The 17614-nt window shown below is 54.8% G+C and overlaps 8 protein-coding genes across 8 annotated transcripts; 4 read left to right on the top strand and 4 right to left on the bottom strand.

Annotated features, from left to right (window-relative positions):
- UMAG_11263 (uncharacterized protein) lies at positions 1 to 2632 on the top strand (the record flags this gene model as incomplete). The annotated part of the gene is made up of 1 exon (XM_011389085.1): positions 1 to 2632. A coding segment is annotated over one exon (2632 nt), but the record flags the coding sequence as incomplete, so codon positions are not given.
- A 240-nt stretch (positions 2633 to 2872) lies between these two features.
- Positions 2873 to 5962, bottom strand: UMAG_00871 (tRNA ligase; the record flags this gene model as incomplete). Its single annotated transcript, XM_011388590.1, has 1 exon — positions 2873 to 5962. One exon carries the CDS (start codon positions 5960 to 5962, stop codon positions 2873 to 2875), a length of 3090 nt encoding a protein of 1029 aa, XP_011386892.1.
- Positions 5963 to 6364: 402 nt separating this feature from the next.
- UMAG_11262 (tubulin-binding prefolding complex subunit YKE2) lies at positions 6365 to 6993 on the top strand (the record flags this gene model as incomplete). The annotated part of the gene is made up of 4 exons (XM_011389084.1): positions 6365 to 6404; positions 6487 to 6682; positions 6768 to 6828; positions 6946 to 6993. The coding sequence occupies 4 exons, from the start codon at positions 6365 to 6367 to the stop codon at positions 6991 to 6993; spliced, it is 345 nt and encodes a 114-aa protein (XP_011387386.1).
- Positions 6994 to 7279: 286 nt separating this feature from the next.
- Positions 7280 to 9220, bottom strand: UMAG_00869 (uncharacterized protein; the record flags this gene model as incomplete). The annotated part of the gene is made up of 1 exon (XM_011388589.1): positions 7280 to 9220. One exon carries the CDS (start codon positions 9218 to 9220, stop codon positions 7280 to 7282), a length of 1941 nt encoding a protein of 646 aa, XP_011386891.1.
- Positions 9221 to 10018: 798 nt separating this feature from the next.
- On the bottom strand, positions 10019 to 11241 carry UMAG_11261 (40S ribosomal protein eS17; the record flags this gene model as incomplete). Its single annotated transcript, XM_011389083.1, has 2 exons — positions 10019 to 10453; positions 11239 to 11241. The coding sequence occupies 2 exons, from the start codon at positions 11239 to 11241 to the stop codon at positions 10019 to 10021; spliced, it is 438 nt and encodes a 145-aa protein (XP_011387385.1).
- Positions 11242 to 12749: 1508 nt separating this feature from the next.
- On the top strand, positions 12750 to 13800 carry UMAG_00867 (40S ribosomal protein uS8; the record flags this gene model as incomplete). The annotated part of the gene is made up of 3 exons (XM_011388588.1): positions 12750 to 12770; positions 12868 to 12979; positions 13541 to 13800. The coding sequence occupies 3 exons, from the start codon at positions 12750 to 12752 to the stop codon at positions 13798 to 13800; spliced, it is 393 nt and encodes a 130-aa protein (XP_011386890.1).
- A 925-nt stretch (positions 13801 to 14725) lies between these two features.
- Positions 14726 to 15811, top strand: UMAG_00866 (uncharacterized protein; the record flags this gene model as incomplete). Its single annotated transcript, XM_011388587.1, has 1 exon — positions 14726 to 15811. The coding sequence occupies one exon, from the start codon at positions 14726 to 14728 to the stop codon at positions 15809 to 15811; it is 1086 nt and encodes a 361-aa protein (XP_011386889.1).
- A 258-nt stretch (positions 15812 to 16069) lies between these two features.
- UMAG_11260 (putative serine--tRNA ligase) lies at positions 16070 to 17428 on the bottom strand (the record flags this gene model as incomplete). Its single annotated transcript, XM_011389082.1, has 1 exon — positions 16070 to 17428. The coding sequence occupies one exon, from the start codon at positions 17426 to 17428 to the stop codon at positions 16070 to 16072; it is 1359 nt and encodes a 452-aa protein (XP_011387384.1).
- Between the last annotated feature and the right edge of the window lie 186 nt (positions 17429 to 17614).

The raw sequence follows: 17614 nt of genomic DNA, 5'->3' as shown, positions 1-17614 counted from the left end.
ATTCCTCTTCATCTGCCTCCCACACGTCGTCAGAGCTGCACGCCGCCTCTCTGTGCCCAGCTTTGCTCCCACCCACGAGGTCGACGAGGAGGCACAGCACGCATCCGATCTTAACCGCACTGCCTCGCCGGCATACACACTGCCTCACAGACCTGCCTCCTCTCGCTCCAAACCTTCTTCGCTGCTGCTTGCCACCAGCCCGCTCAATCTGCTCGACAGGGCCAGCCAACACCATGCACCCCCCTCAGTGGATCTCTTCAGCGAGCATGTCGGCAGTCCCACTGCACGAGCTTCGCTGCTCTCACGCAGTCTCGCCAGCGAGCACACACTCATGGGCACCAGCGGCATCACCTTGATGAACCAGCCTACTTTGGCTTCTTCTCATCACACCGCACAGCCGCAGCTTCAACCATCCCAAGATGGTCTTTCTACTCGGCGCTCGTCCGCTTTGTCCCAGAGCTTGTCGTCGCACAGGACGACCGAGCCATCACACTGGGATGCCGCCATGCAGCGCACCGACACCGACGACAGTCTCAGCCTGGCTGTCGGCAGCCTCCGACTGGCCCAATCCCGTGCTTCCGCTCCACTAGCATCTGCTCCGCGGCGCAACACCGACGCATCCGAGTCCAGACCCGCCGACATGCGACGACTATCCCTCTTCGGTGTCGCGGGCGCTTCCCAACGTCGCCGCAACTCGAACACCGCTTCCATTTCGAGTTCCAACTCGGGTTCTAACGCTAGTGGCTGGCTTCGCTCGCTCTCTTCGGCCTGGCTCAACTGGCGCACCACCACCTCACCAGCACCCCTGCAGACCGACTCGGACGTGTTGCACTCCACCGACGACAGCGACGAGTGGCCGTCTCGCAATTCTAGCAGCATGCCCTGGCGCGAGAGCAACGCCTCGCACAACAGCAGCACCAGTGCACGGCCCTCCTATGCGCAGAATCGCGCCTCGTCGCTGAGGAACGTCAGCATGGAGCAGAGCAACATGCTTTACCCTACCGACATCTCACACCAGTCAACAGACGATCGCAAGTCTGCTATCACTCCGACGCAAAGCCTCGTTGCTAAGCCCACCATCCGACGTGGTCGCGTTCCCGCCTATGTAAGCGAGATTGGCCAAGGCGGCATCCCTGGCGATTCTTCACCTGCCGAGACCAAGACCGAAGATGGGGCAGCAGCAGCAGCAGCAGCGGATCCAGCACAGCGACTCGCGCGCGCCCGCGTCGACAGCTTCACGCGGCTCACCGACGCTGACGCTGCTCAGAAGAAAGCCAGCAGACGCAGAAGCCGTGACATTTCCGTGTTGCCTCCGCTGCTCGCCCCCATCAGTCGATCCGGCAGCAGCACCAACTTGTACGGACAGGTGCCAAGAAGTGGTCGAGCTTACTCTACCGGTCGTGCCTGGACAGCTGGCAACACGCCTCAGATGTATGTTGGCAGTGCTGGCTCGTCGCATCAACAGGCCATCCTCAACGGTCAGCCGCCCCATTCGCCGACGCTGATGCGCAGCCCTTACCACAGCAGTTTGGCTCTGACGCAGGACGCAGCTCGCGCTGCTTTGAGTTCATCGCGACCTAACAGCGCGGCGGGTTACCATTCTCTACCCTACAGCGCTGGCACTTCGCCGCGAGCCAAGGGCCTCGGATGGGGTGCCATGACGTCAATTGCTTCGCCGCCTTCTTCATCCGACATGTCGGCCGCTGCTCACGCGCATCAGGGTGGCCACCGTCAGAGCATGAGTTATGGTCACGCTGCTGCTATTGCCACTCGACAGTGCATCAATCCGGGCCAGAAGGGACAGCAACATCATCATCATCATCATCATCACCATTCTGGACACCAGCACCAGCACCAGTACGCGCATCAGCATCAGCATCAGAACCCTCACTCCCACCATCACCACCACGGTCGCCACAGTCACGGACACAACCATCGCGGTGGCTCATCGGGATCGGATGTCCAAATCGCAGCTGGTCAAGCAGATGAGCAGGTGACTCTAGGACACGTCATGAGCCTAGGTACGATGCCCACCAGCGCGGGTCAGCCCGTGTACGGTCGACACTCGACGATGCCTGTGACACTGCATCGAAGCCCAACGCCAAGTGTTCCTGAGGATGGAGGTGAAATGACATCGCAAGATCTCACCTCGGGCGACTTTGTTTCCAGGCCTACATCGGCAATGGGCGCGCCGAACAGTCGACGACATCACCGGACGTCGTTGATGCCACCACCGCGGTCGCGATCTTCGCTGGGCATGCATGCTAGCAGAGGTGGTGTGCAGCCGCTCACATCGACCGATGCAGGATTGGTGCGTGCGTCTGAAGACGGCACGCTGGCGTCTCAGCATGCGGAGCAACATGAGCCCGCGCGTCCGCATGAGCCCGCGCGCACGTGGAGCTACGATCAGTTGTCGGGTCTCAAGACCTACCCCATCTTGCAGCTGCCCGATCGCGAGACTCACGACGTGTACGATCCCGCCTGGGGCCTGGATGCAGGCGGCCTCGCAAAGCATTTAGGTCAGGATCGAACCAACGTTTCGACCAACGATGTGAATACTGATGGCGATGGCAAGAGGCTCCAGATGGGATTCCAACCACACCGAAAGAAGCTGTTCTACTTTGATGCGTAGATTTGGTTGACTATCGATTGTACAATGCTAGGAAGGATGGTGGGTTGGCTCAGACTTTTGATATACGTTAAGGTTTGAGTTCTGCACGTCGGTCTCTTGATCGCGACGCTCGTGTTCTGTCTTTGCTAGATTAAGATGAGCGTTGAATCCAGCTTTTTTGGCGGGTTCTTGGTGACGGTGTGTAGGTGTGATTGGTGAATGTAGAGGCGACAGTGGTAGGGGGTTGGGGCGGGGAATGTGTCAGGACATGGCGAAAACCCTAGCTTGGACGGTAAGTTGGGTAGGTAGGTTGAGGACTTGGACGTTTGCGTGGTGGGTGTTTGAGATCCATTGGGAGACGAGTCGGTTAGCCTCGTAGGGTGGGATGTTGGGATGGGTAGCTAGGGTGATATGTGGTGTCCAGGGTGGGGATGGAGGGGGGGGATAGTGGAGGTGGTGAAAGCGCGAGTGGATTATGTCGGGCGGAGTGATCTGGTCTACGGGGAGCGTGAATAATGTGTCGGGTTCGTAGAGCAGATTACTGATGGATACGTTGAATACTAGATGTGCGCCGGTGGGCGACGATGTGGATGAGGCGTGGTCTAGCGGTTGTGAGAGGAGCGTGGTGTAGAAGGACCATTTTTCATCGGCGTTGTTGGGCGAGCTGGTGGAGGGGGCGGATCGACTCGAGTGGTGAACGAGCGTGATGTGCGGACGTCGGTTGAGACGGTTACTATCGCGCATGCTTGTGTAGAAGCGCAAGATGCCCTCGTCTACCGCATCGGTGGTGAGCAGCATGGAATCGAGCAGTTGTCGCACATCCAGCTCAACTGCCAATCCAAAGTACCGAGGCGTAATCATGGTTGCGTCTGTGCTCGATTTCGACGCATCCGCGCCACTGCCAGGAACAGACTTGCTTATCAACTTGTTCTCCACCTTCCACCTTGCCGCCAAATCCAAGGCATCCCTCAACCTCTCGTCGCTCGGCATCTCCCATCCCACCTTGTCCGCCATCGCGTTGACCACCCTCCTCAGATTTTCCTCGACCGACATGTCAACACCCAACCTGATCACCTCGTCAAACCTCGCATCGCCATACCCTTCGTCCCCCTCTCCCTTCGCGTCGCTGCTCGCAAACGGCTGCAGCGCCTCCAAGAACCTCCAGAGCACCACCTCGTGCGATTTTAAGCCACTCACACTCGCCGCGTCCGCATCGGCGACCAGCGTCTGGTGGTTATCCCCTCGTGCTTCGATCCGGCTCGCACAGATGCGGTGCAGCGTGTTCAGCGGCACCGTGTCCAGCTCCCATGCTAGTGCCACGGTCCGAACGCGACCGACGTCGGCCACCTGCCTGCGCTTCTTGCCTGTCGGTAGTGCAGCTGGTTGCGAAAGTCGCGCTCCAAGTTGGATCACCTCGTCACGGTGTTGCAAAAGATGGTTGTTCTTGTCTGCGAACACGACGTAGTTGGCATCGGCAGCGTGCGCACGCACATGCTTTTCGATCGCCGACAAGAAGCCCGTCTTCTTCTTAAAGTCGTCCGATTGCACGTGTCCGACATTGAAGAGCGACGACAGAGCTACGGCCAGCACTGTCTTTCCACACCCGGGTACGGCGATCGGTGCAAGGATGGTTTTCGTATACGGGCGAGTGTCTTGCTCCGCGTCTCTGGCAGCCTCATCAGCGCTTGTACTTGGACTAGTGGACGCGTGATGAGCAGCAAGGTAAGCCAGGAATGCATTTCGCATCGCAATGATACCCTTGTTCTGCGCCAGACCGGCGAAGAGCTGAGGTTGAGGTTTGACCTGTGCAGCGGCGTTGCCGTAAAGTCGGTCGTAGCACCATTGGATGAAGAGAGCGGTTTCGGGTCGTTTGGAGCGCGGTTGCGGGGGCGAAGGAGGTAGTAGACCAGCTGCTTGTGCGGCGGTGCGATGCGCGGCCGCTTGCTTGGCCGTCTGCTTGGCGAGCCGCTTTCGTGCTCGTTTGATCGCTGCTTTCGACGAGCCTTTGGCGTCCGAATCATCCGCATCGCCGAGGTGAGCAACGTTGTTGTCCGGTATCGAGGCGGACGATTCGGCTTGCACAATCGTAAGTGACGGAGCGGCCTCGTCGAGCGAATCATGACCTGTACATGCTGCAGGCAAGCTCGCAACTTTCGTCTCCCACTCAGCTTTGTCCTTGACCATCTTGCGTGCCAGTTCCCTCCAGTCTCGGTACATGAGGTACGGCTCGTCGAACTTGACTTTGTAGAACCAAGCTTGTCCAGGCGCATACGGTGGGCTGACCACGTTTGTTTCAGCCAAGCTTTGCATCGCTTTGGCGTCGGGCATGTGGGTGCGGATGACGAAACCTTCGATTGGCTCACCCTCCCATGCACCCGTCTGCTCGATCCTGCTTGTAACGCTCTGCACTTGGTCCAAGCTGTCCAGCTGCAGCCAGCGTGTTGGGATGAATCCCCACTCGTTCGCGAACTCATCCACTTCCGGCATGGTGCGCGTGCGGAATTCGGGCGAGTTGGCATTCAGCCCGTGCAGGTGCAATCCGGATCTTGCGGCCGAGTACGCAAGTACGTGCTCTTCGAACGAGTCATCGCACAGCTCGAATGCTGCAGTCTCATTGCGTCGCCACAGCTCGTGCGCGAGCTGTTGCTCGGTTCGCTTTACCGAGGCCAGGTGGTAGAGCAGCCATTCGTGTCCCTTCTGTGCATGCGTAATGTCGGCACCTTCGATCGAGCCTAGCGAATGCTTCGAGGTCACCACAAGCTCATCAGGCGAAAGCGCAGAGACAAAGATGATGCAGCCGTTTTCCTTGAATGTGAGAACGTATGGTGCGGTGGTGTAGCGCGAGATCGATTCAGGTTTCGTCCACGCCATCTCGCCGAGGTTGAAGAACTTGTCGTAGCCTCGTACTACGATGCGGTGCTTTTCGGCTGCAGACGAGCAGCCGATACGCTCTGTGAAGAGGCCACGTGCAAGAGTGGGGAGTTCCGATCCTATCGATGTGGTCTTTCGGTAGGCGAATTCGGCAACTTTCCATGAAAGTAGATGGTGGTGATCAGCGTCATTTGAATTGACGTGCGAATCAGTACGCTCGACGATGTGGCCCGTGGACCGAATGAGTGGTTTGGGTCTCTTTCGAGCCGCATCGAGTTGTGCTACGAGCGCGGTTGAGGATGCGATCTCTTTGATGTGTGCTGGAGTGAACGGCGCGGATGACGTCGAGCACTGGGGTGAAGAGGACGACGACGGTTGGTCGCACAGCGACAGCGCAGCAAACGCGGTCGATGGGCTGTTCGGCACCTTGACGGCCGAAGCGGCATCTGCCTCTCCAGTAGAATCGCCGTTCGCAGACATCTCTCTCCCCTTTGCAGTCGACGTTCCTCCAAGGTATACTGAAAGGTACGAGGAGAGAGGTTGCACAGCGTTCAGAGTCAGAAGGAACACTTCGTGCTTGTTGCTCACGATTCAGGAAAAGTGGAGGACTTACGATTCACGATTATTCGTGATTCATGATTCGTGATGTTCCGCTCTTTTTTTTTTGTAAGTCGTGAGTTCAGAATTTGTTTTTCAAAAAGCCCAGGTTTGAACTCAGCGCGAGAACCGTGAATCAAGAATCACGAATCACGAATTACACGTTTCGAAGACTTGCCTGTTAAATTCCTCTAGTGTTGTTCTGCAGGAGGTTGCGCAAAGACCAGGTTCAAGCATGAGCTCTTCTCCATCTCCACCTCGATCAACCACACACATACATACATTATGGAGGCAGCGGTAACAGAGTACCAGAAGTTGCAAGATTGTAAGCCTCACTAACAGTTGCGACCACCACAGCTTACCAGTCGAGTGTTGTTGGCTGAGCGTTTCGGCTTGATTTCTGACAGCGTTCCAAACGGCGGTGGAAGCGAGGCAGCAGCTCGACTCGCAACTGCGCGAAAACGAACAGGTGGCAAGAGAGTTTAGCAAGCTCAAGCAGGACAACCAGGTCTACAAGCTGATCGGACCCGTGCTGGTGAAGCAAGATCAGGTGGAAGCCAAGTCGAACGTCGAAAAGAGGATCGAGTTTATCAAGGCCGAAATGTAAGTGGCTCGAGCTACCTTGTTTGGCATCTATACCAATCTTGGCATTTGTCAACTGACGGTGGAATGCGACAATATGTAACAGTGACAGGGTAGAAGCACAGATCAAGGACTTTACCGAAAAGACCGACAAGAAGAAGATCGAGGTGAGTTGAATCCAGTCGCCATACGCTTCGTGCTTGTTTCCTCGAAAGTCGAGCGAAAGTCGAGACATGCTGACGTTGGACCCGCATCTCGTATCGTGCTGAATAATCGCACCACAGATCGTAGCGCTGCAGACCAAGGCCCAGCAACAGGCGGCAGCAGCATAACCATCCACCGTCACTGTCTAATTGGTCCTATGTCAAACGTCGCAGTCATGAACAACTGCATTCAGGATACTGTACATTAGCGAAAACTCATGCGATCAAACGCTTGCCTAGACCAAGTGCTCGTGCAGCCGATCGTCGTGTGATTACCCGGCCATGCTACTGTTGCCGCAGCAATCCATCGGCACACCAAGGCTGATCATGAAACTAAGCAGTAAGCCGCATCATGCGTTGTGGAGCGGCTCGACTCTCGTATACTCGACGGCAAATATCGTCCACGTCGACTTGGTCAACTCTCGCTGAGCTCGATGAACAACGCTGAACGACGCTGCTTCTCAGTCGCTGCTGCGCTTTTGACCGCAGCGCTGGAGGAAGGAGCGCTCTTTGCTTGTTCTGCGCGTTTCACCGGCTGTGCGCCTGTCCTGTCGCTGTCTCGCTCAGTTTCGCGGACGCGCGCGCAGTCTACCGCATCTTGCCAGCCCATCGTCTTTGCCAAAGCTCTATACTGTTTTAGAGACAAGTCGCACTGCGAACGTTGTTCCTCGAGCTCTGCTGCTAGTCTGCGCTGGTCGGTGCCTGTAAAATCGTCCAGAACGCTGCCTGGTAGTCGTTTGCTTTCGGCCTCGCTGAGTGCCTTGAGAATGTAGCGCGCAACCGTATTGACTTTGACTTTGCTCGAAGACGCGACTTGGCTCAGCGTTTGACGCGAGTAGAGCCAACGTTTCATCGCTCGTTCGTGCGCCAGAAGCACACGTGTTACCGTGATAAAGTCGTCATCGTCGCTTTGCCATTTGTCGCTGCTGCTGCAACTTTTGGCTTGCTTGGCGGTTAGCGCGGGTTTTGTTTCAACGGGGTTTGCTTCAATGGGCTTTGTTGGGGTCAGATTGGACGGAGAACAACGGCGTGGCTGTGCATTCGGTTGAATGTCGCGCAACGCCGTTCGAGTCTGCTGCTCTTGCTTGCGTTTCTTCGCCTGGTCGCCCGCTATGCGTTCCTGATACAAATCGTATGCGCTCAACTTGAGCGCTTGATCAAGATGCATCACCGTGCTCGTTCGGTCCTGATCTGTGCGATCCAATGAATCCAACAACTCTCTCTCCCTGCATACATGCTCCGCAGTCGGCTTGAAATACTCTGCAGCTGCTCTGAGCACTTCCAGACTAGCAAATGTATCGCTGGCCGCGTATTCGATCTGTTTTGCGTCCAACGGATACCGCTCCCAATCACTCACCCTGACACTGTCCTTACGCAGCTTTCTTCCCAGATAGATTCTCGTCAGGTCTCGTAAGCTGATCAGATGACTGTGTCCTGCCCATCTGTGCGGCTGCGCCAACTTGACAAAGTTGCTCAGCTCCACCACGTTGCGCGCATCGATCGCGTAGTCGCGTTGTAATTTGAGCGCGTCGTTCTTGATAGCTACGCCCGTCTTTACAATGCTCGGGTCTTGGAGGATGTGTTTGAGCAGAGGTGGGATGCGATGTGACATGGCGGATGTATGAATGATGAGAATCAGCGACGAAGAGCAGATTTGGACGAGTGCGGTGCGGTGAACACCGGCGCGCGAGTAATTCCATTCGAGATCGAGTCCCATCGGACCTGGTCCTAGGCAGTGAAGAAGATCGCAGGCTTCGTCGTAGTTGGCTGTGTAGGCGAGTGTCGGCATTTTGAGTCGTGCAGATTTGTCTCTGGATGTTGTGTCGTCAGATAAGAGCGGCTGATCGAGCGTGTGTGATGACGAAGACGCTTTGCTTCGCGCGTTGAGGAAACACGTACCAGAGACAAGCGGTGGTCCAGCCGGACACTTGTGCGAGTATACCTCGAGCCCGCGCTCCAACTCTTGCAGTCTGGCTTCTTTGTCCCTTTGTGCATCAGTGTAGTTCCACGGCAAGGGATTCATCTTTGGCCTTCCCCAAGCATGAGTTCTGCTGCTGGCTTTGGCTTTGGATTTGGCTTTGATCGATGTCGACGCATCGTCCGGCGACTTGTCACCGTGCGTGTTCGCCCACGTCTTGGGCAGCTTTCGTCCGCCGGTCATGGATCCCGATCGCATCTCGTCCAAGTTGTCCGCGCCCCACTTGTATTCGAAGCTTGCACTGGGCGTGCTGTGAAACCGCCTTCCAAGCGCAACCATGGCGAAGCCAGTGCTAACCTGCACAACGCTCAAGTTGAGACGCGCATGTTGATGGGCCAGGACGTGAGAGCGGGGAGGCAGACATGCTGCTAGCTTCATCACTTTGCACGTCAGACACAATCACGAAACTTGCAAGCACCAGCAAGAACAAACCACTTGCCTGCCGTTGAGTTGCTTAAACGTCGAGATGCTTGCAGAAGAGTCGTGAGTGGCAAACCAAAAAATCACGAATCCCTCGTCTCGCCAGCGCAACGAAAGTCCAAACGGTCCCAACACCTTGGCGATTCGCTCACGCTCACGCCCACGGCTTCACACTCGCAGCTATGCAACCTGGAAAACACCCAGACACTCACGACTCAGACGTGAGACGCGTTTCACCCCGATGGCCAAAAAAAGGCAGAGTGTTACACCTGCTTTCAGACGAACGAAGCAACCAACCGCCTTGCCTTCGTGCTTTGGCTGTCCTTCGTGCTGAATTCACGATTCGTGATTGTCGCAAATTCTCTCACATGGAGCCTCACGCCTGCCTTATTCACAGCCCTGGTCACGGTCGCAACGCTCCGTGATCGCTCGCTGCAAACACGTCTGCACAAGAACAGCCAAGATCAAAGCCTAATAGAACTCCTCTTCTGCGAGGAACCCCGTTTGTATTTTGGTGAGGGATACGAAGTGCGTTCCCGTCAAAAGTGGGATGAAAGTTGCAGTACAACGAATCGAGGTCAAAGCACCGTCAGAGACGGTGCATGTGTGTGATATGTGTGTGCGTAAAGAGTGCTAGAATGAATCAACAACCGCGCAAGAGACTTGCAGAAGACCACAAAGTGCCAGCGCTGCTGCCGGTGTGATGCGCGCGAATCATAAAGGTGGTGGTAGTACAAGTGCGTCGGACCGATGCGCTTATCGGCGGCCGGCACCGGGCACGTGGCGTCCACGGCGCTCGGGAGCCTGGTACGCAGTGACAGGCGCGGTGACGGTGACGGGGAGGCTGTCGAAACCGAACGAGCGGAGCATGTCCTTGGTGTCGGGGTCCACCTCGAGGCTGCCAGGGGCCGAGGTGTCAAGGGCCGAGACCTCGGGAACGTACTGGTCCTTGCGCTCACGCTCCTCCTCCTGAAGCTTGAACGAGATACCGCGGACGGGACCACGCTGGATACGCTTCATAAGGTGGGTGGTGAAACCAGCGATCTTGTTACGAAGACGCTTGGAGGGGATGATGGCGACCTCATCGATGACACGCTTGTTCTGGTGGAAGTCGACGTTCGAGAGACGCGGGTAGTACTTCTCGATGAGCACGCGCGAGGCACGCTTGGTAGTCTTGGTGCGAACTCGACCCTACGATGTTGATGGAATGAGTTGGCGTTAAAGCAAACAAGGCAAAGTCAGCTATCTGTTGCGCGAGCATGAAAAATGGCGACATGTGTAGCAGCACGACGTTGACGTTGAATTGGCGACAATTGCAAGACGACAGCTACGGCAGAGGAGGATGGTGTGCCTTTGATACAGAAGATGCACTCGATGCTGGTATGAGTTGCGTGTATGTTGCTAGACCTGCCGACGCCGTCGTAGTACCAAGGCAGTGTTTGGTGTACTGGAGCACTGCGATTGATCAAACAGCACGCGATAAATACCAAGTATCTGTTGCAGGTGCTTTCACAGTAGACGTTCTGGGCTGAGCTGAAGCTAAGAGATTGGTGTTCATGACGCTTCCAGCGCCATCTCGATGTCGAGTTCACCATCCTCCACGGTGCATGATTCGTTCCGAGTCTTCACAAATTGCAGGTATTCTCCAGTCTTTCCCTTCCGCTCACGTCTGTCGACACCATCCGCTTTCTTTACGATTCCGATATTCCAGTCTTGCGACATATGGAACCTGAATGACGTGTCTTCGAACCATGTCTCTATTGGTGCGCTGTTGTAATGGCGGTAATCCGAAGTGCTACAAAACTGTGCTGTAGCACAGTGATGTGTGATGTCGGCGTCTGCCACGGTGATGGTGGAAACGTACGATTGACGTCGAAAATCGTCTATAAAGCCAATGCTAGTGATGCTGCCGCTGTAGCTGTGTCCGTTGGTGGCATATGTGTCGTACGTCGCGCCTGCTTATTGTCGATGCTTACCATATTGACTGATTCTTGACGTTAGAGTAAGGTGACGGTGGAGTGTGATCGTGAGGAAGATGATGAAGAAGTTCAAGACTGGCTTGACTCGGTCTGGCACACTGGCTGGCTGTTGCTCTGGCTCTCTGACACCGTCTCTCTGGCTGCGACAAGTCTGGTGAGTCGCTGACGGGCTGACTGGTTGGCTAGCTTCTGACTGTCGCTTCCGCCGTCCCTAGTTGCGACATTGCCAATCTCGCTGCTCCTTTGGAAATCTGGCAGCTCATTAGGCTCCGTTGAAGCCATGCTCAACTCGCGCCGTCTGCCTACCTAAACTCTTTGTTCTGCTCACCAAAATAAGAATCCAAATTTGTTGTATTGAGTTGACTCGGCCGCGATCCTGCACGTGACATTTCCTGCAAAATTGTAATTAGAACATATTATCGTCAGAAAATTCGGTCTGGCATTGAAATGGTGTTGGCTTGCTGCCTTGTTTGCAGCGAACGAGAAGCTTGGTTGTGAGAAATGGGAGCTTGCGAAGAAAGCAGCCAGACACGCGGGCGAGAGAGAGAGGACAGGTTTCAATAACAGCTAAGAGAACTATCCAGGAATTTTAGGGTTGCAGACCAGCAGACAGAGAAGGATGCACACGAGACATGTTGGACGACAAAGGCTCGTTCTGTGTGTGTGTGTGTGTGTGTGTGTGTCAGAGTGAGTGCGAGAATCTATTGCGAATCATGCTCATGAACAGTGCAGATGGCCGGCGTCGTTGTGGACATTGTATCACTGTATCCCTTCAGCTTCTCCTCTCCTACACCATCTTTTATCAACCGGTCCTCTGGTCATCACCTCTTCAAGGTTAGTAGCATTTGCAGCCACCTCCCATCGTCGACCGACCGAGTCAGCCACCGACCATCGTTCGAGACAAGTAAAGCCATCACAAGCAGCCAGCCTCTATCCGACATTGATTGCAAACACATGCAGCTCGACAAATCTCAGGCCGGCACAATGTGTTCTGAACCAGCAAGAGCAGTACTGTCGGCAGTATTCGTACTTTGTATCGACGCCGGATAAAGCATGTGTAATTCACTTGCTTGCAAATCTTGAATGCATCTACAAACAACCCGACCAGCTCGTTGGTTCTCAGCTCATGGCAATGGCACATGCAGACGTGTTGTCACAATCGATCGCAGTCGAGCACAGCGTTAGCAGAGAGGACCAATTCCATTGGTATTGTAGCGCTCTCCGTTCATTCCAGTGCTCTCGCCTCGACTTCGGCATCAGCATTCCTCAAACGACCCTTCCGTGCACCAACTTTGGACATGTGCACGGTAGCCCGTATCTAGCCGGCCTGTACCTCTCCAGATCCATCTCTTGGCAACCCGCGCTTGCATTCACCTTGCTCGGTCGGCTCGTGTTGGGGACGTCACTAGTAATTACGACTGGTGCAGAACAGGTCATCCAACTTACCACCAATCTTTCCGCCCTTTGCTTCACCTGTACCTGCCCAGTAGATCACATAATCGCCCATCATGGTTCGCATTTCCGTTCTTGTAAGTCTTGCGCTCTCAGCAGTCATGTCGCTATTAGCCCACCTCGCTCCGAACTCAACGCTAATGCCTCTTTCCACCCTCGTGTTCAACTCAACAGAACGACGCTCTTAACAGCATTGTCAACGCCGAGCGCAAGGGTAAGCGCCAGGTGCTTGTCCGACCCTCGTCCAAGGTCGTCATCAAGTTCCTCTCGGTTATGCAGAAGCACGGTAAGTTTTCATCGCCTCGTCGTGACATCGCACGGCATCACATCGCATCTTTCTCCCTCATCATGTTCATCTTCGACAAAGTGGAAAGGATTTCGCAGTAGTGCATTGGACGAGTAGACAGCGGGAGGGATGGTCGATTCGACGCAGCTGTGAGGGGGTCGGCGTTCTCCTTGCATCGCGGGAAAGCTATGTGGCAAGACAAAGTCGGCTAGGAAACCAAAACAACCAATCATTCCCGGAGTTATAACTAATGGGCATCTGGCTTGTGACATTCTCTTTGCGAGAAGGTTGCACACACCAGCGTTCATCTTTAAGGCTCCGGAAAAGCAAAGCTGCAATTGCTATGCTTACCGCGTGGAGGGGCTCATATATGCTCACCTCGAATCTGCGCAAATTTCTGGCGTGCTACATTATTCTTCCGTGACCCCTTTCTGGTTCGCTCCTGGTCTTTCCCCCGTCGAGATGCGATGTGCATGTCTTGCTGTGCTGGCACTGATTCGGCTTACGATTCGGATTGACTGACCTGGCTGCTATTGGTCGTTCACTGTTGCATTATCGCAGGCTACATTGGCGAGTTCGAGGAGGTCGACGACCACCGCTCCGGTAAGGTTGTCATCCAGCTCAACGGCCGCATCAACAAGTGTGGTGTCATCTCGCCGCGCTTCAACGTCCAGCTCGGTCAGATTGAGAACTGGGTTCAGCAGCTCCTGCCCGCGCGTTCGTTCGGTTACGTCGTCCTGACCACCTCGGCCGGTATCATGGACCACGAGGAGGCTCGTCGCAAGCACGTTGCCGGCAAGATCCTCGGCTTCTTCTACTAAGCGCATCATCCTGCTCTCCTACTGTGGGATACAACTCTAGCAGCAGGTCCCGCGCGCCTTACCCCCAAAATGTAATTCCGTGATCGCGTAATCAACAAACATCACGAAGAGAACCCGTTGTCATGCCTCTCCCCTGCTGAAATTCCCCTTTTTTCAGCCCCAGGGTCGTACTCCCCCATCCAGCTTTAGCTTTGGAAACGAGGTTCGTCCCCTTGTTCAAGGTGATACCGTCGTAAGGGATCCAGGAAACGGCGCTGGTCATTCGACCTCCCCCTCTCATATACTGTCATGTACACTATGTCGATCCTTCTTCCTCCGCATTCACCCACATGCATCTTGCGGTCCCTGTCAGAAAGGGTGAGCCGTATTCAATCAAAATCTTGATATGATATCATCCGACAGCCACTGAAGAAAAGCAGAGCAAATGAGCCCAAATTGTGTGGTGCATGTGGGGTCTTGCTTAGTCTTTGTGCTCACGCTTGAATCAAGACGTTGTTGTTCGACAGCAGTCGGGTGGGGAGAACTTGAATGCGTTGGTGGCTGGCATACATTTCAGCTTGCTAGCCGGCGGTTCGAGGTAGGAACAAGTTGGCGACAAGCGAGCGATAATCGTGAATCGTGAATTTTGTAGAAGAAAGAATCACGAATTCACGATTTATCACGTAAGTTATGCTTTGGCAAACAAAACACGAATCACGAATCGTGAACCCCAACATGCAAACAGGTGTGAGTCACGGCTTGCGGGAGGCTGTTTCGTTGGCGGTCCGTGCAGGTGAAGGTCGATGAATGCCAACACGGCGCCGAAAAGCTGTATGCGGCACACGTGCACTATCACACACACTCTGTCTGACCTGACCAGGGACCGTGCTTATCCCACAACGAGCACCAACAACGGCCGCAATCACAAAGACAATCAAGTCTAAAGATGGAGGCCAAGTACGTGCGATGGAGAGACACATATTTGCGCAGCTCCGCGGTCGGTCTATACTGCTACTACAATGGCAAAGGCGATAATGGCAATGCAATCACCTGCTCGGAAGCGCACGGATATGCTATGCTCATTTCTGTGCTCCATCGCAACCGATCCGATTTCGACGGACTGCTGGCTTTCTTCCAAGGTTTCCGTAACGAACACGGATTGATGTGTTGGCAAATACGTTCTCCTCACCAGCCTGGTTCCAATGCATCCGTAGAGCCATATGTGGAAGAAGACGGTCGAACCTCGGCTACCGATGGAGACATTGATATTGCGTCTTCGCTCTACCTTGGCGCAAAGACGTTTGGCGATCAGAGATACAAGTTGGAAGCGGATCGGTTGGCGAGTGCCATTCTCAAGTATACGATTCATCCGCATCTCGGGACGCCGTTACTTGGCGATTGGGCCAATTGTGATTCTGCAGAGGCAAAAAAGTTGTACGATTCCACGCGAACGAGCGACTTTATCCTTTCCGCCTTCGCGCTATTTTCTCGTATGCATTCCGACGCTTCCGAGCGAAGTCGGTGGGAGTGGGTATTGCAATCGACGAAACAAGCAGCGCTCTGCTGTGGTGGAAGCACAGGTCTGCTACCCGATTTTCTGACGTACAACACTATGAGCCAAACCTGGCAACCAGCGCGCGCCAAATTGCTGGAATCCGAACACGACGGTGCACTCAACTGGAACGCTTGTCGCACACCCTGGCGCCTCGCACACTACCTAGCCACTACTGGCGATCCGTCTATCGTGCCACTCCTGCAACACGCACATCGATCGGTACGAAGTAGCAAGGCTTTCAACTTCCCCACTATCCCCGCCGGTGTAGACATAGCTGCAAGAGAGCCCAAAGCGTTGGTCGACTATACAGACAAAGCCTTCATCGCCCCCGTGGGATATCTCTGCTACGTTCTCGGCGACACTGATGGCCATTCACAATGTGTCACCGCATTGAACCACCAAGAGCCCGGCTACTTTGGCGATTCCATCGATGTGTGCATTGCCGAACAGGCTGGTCACGCTCACGAGTGGTTCTGAAGTCGATGCAATCACGAATCCGCATTCCATTTCGCACTCTGGCACTGTAGAGTTTTCGCATTCCATTCTGAACAGCTACTACGTTAGATGGTTCTCACCTTGTCGGTTGGTCAGGTACGACTCCTATTTACACAGGACTATGTGTGTCGAAATGCGTGTCTGGTTGTGTGGGTGTAGTTTGCACCTGGAAAATCGGCCCAAGGTGAGACGCTGCAGGAAAGGGATGCTTTTGTACGAGAAAACAGTGGTCGACCTCTCTTACTTCTTCTTTTGGCTAGTCGTGTTCTTGGGCAACTCCCTGACCCAAGGCAAGAAGTCCCTTCCGCCCATGTAGGGCTGGAGTGGTGGGGGAATCTTGAGTCCCTCTGGAGTCTGCCAATTCTCGACCACGCAGCAGAGCGCTCTCTCGGTAGCACAAAGCGTACCGTTGAGCATGTGAACGAAAGTCTGCTTGGTGTCGCCGGGCTTCTTGAAACCGCACCTCACGTCCAGACGTCTGGACTGGTAGTCAGTGCAGTTGCTGCACGAGACAAGCTCCTTGTACTCTCCCTGGAACGGGAACCAGGCTTCCAAGTCGTACTTCATGGCAGCTGCGTTGTTGAGCGCACCAGAGACGATGGCTACAACATGGTACGGCAGTTGCAACGACTGGTAGAACTCTTCCGAGTTGGCGAGCATCTGTTCGAGCATGTCCCATGACGAAGCGGGGTCGGTGATGCAGAATTGTTCCACTTTTTCAAATTGGTGGACACGGAAGATTCCCCAGGTGTCCTTGCCGTGCGATCCGGCTTCTTTGCGGAAACAGGTCGAGTAGCCGGCGTAGCGAATGGGCAGCTGCTTGGCGGGTTCGGTAAACACTTCATCCGAGTGCAGCGCCGAGATGGGCTGTTCCGAGGTGGCGATCAGGTACTTGTCATCTTCATCCCCCGTCACCTTGTAAAGCTCTTCGTCAAACTGGTCGAGCTGCGCCGTCTTGGCCATGACTTCCTTACGCATCATAAAGGGCGTCATGATCTTCTTGTAGTCCTTTTTACGCAAAAAGTCCAGGCCGTAGTTGATGAGCGCCTGGTTGAGATCGACACCGTCGCCAGTGAGAAAGAATCCACGATGACCCGAGATCTTGGTTCCACGTTCCGTGTCGAACAGTTCCAGGCGGTACATGACCTCGTGGTGACTCAAAATGCCCTCCTTCTTCTCCACCTGTGCGTTGGGCCCATCCGGGTGCCACTTGCGAAGCTCGGCATTGTCGTCTTCGGTATTGCTGATAGGTACCTTGTCGCCGACAATGTTGCCGATCTGCATGGCTTTGGTCTTCATCTCCTGTTCGGCAGCTACGACGGTAGGCTTGAGTTGGTTGACCTTGGCATCGAGCTCCTTCTTCTTGGCCATCTGCTCATCGGCGTTCTCTTTGGCTTTGCGCAGCTTGGTGATCTCAGCCTGGACGGCGTTGACATCTCGACGCGCGACATCGAGATCCTTTTGAAGCGAAACCCAGTTCTTGTAGAGGGCGAGCACTTCGTCGACGAGCTCCTCGGAGGCGTTTCGCTTCTTTTGCGAATCCTTGACGAGTTGCGGATTGCCGCCCTTGTCGGGCTGGAGAAGCAAGAGGTCGATCATGATGTATCAGGGCTTTTGCTAGGGCAAGAGGACGAGAATGAAGAAGCAGTTGAGTGTTGGATTTCCGTCTGGCTGGAGCCAAGTACACTTTTTCTTGTGCGAGAAAGCCAAGCCAAGCGTAGCTCAGATCTGTCCTGTCACTCGTGACTCTATTTGTGAAGCTTGACTCACGCTCTCGCGCTCAGA

This window comes from Mycosarcoma maydis, chromosome 2 (genome assembly GCF_000328475.2).
Source record: "Mycosarcoma maydis chromosome 2, whole genome shotgun sequence".
NCBI classification, from domain to species: domain Eukaryota; kingdom Fungi; phylum Basidiomycota; class Ustilaginomycetes; order Ustilaginales; genus Mycosarcoma; species Mycosarcoma maydis.
Note: the sequence above shows the minus strand (reverse complement) of the source record. Positions and strands in the feature narration are given on the sequence as shown.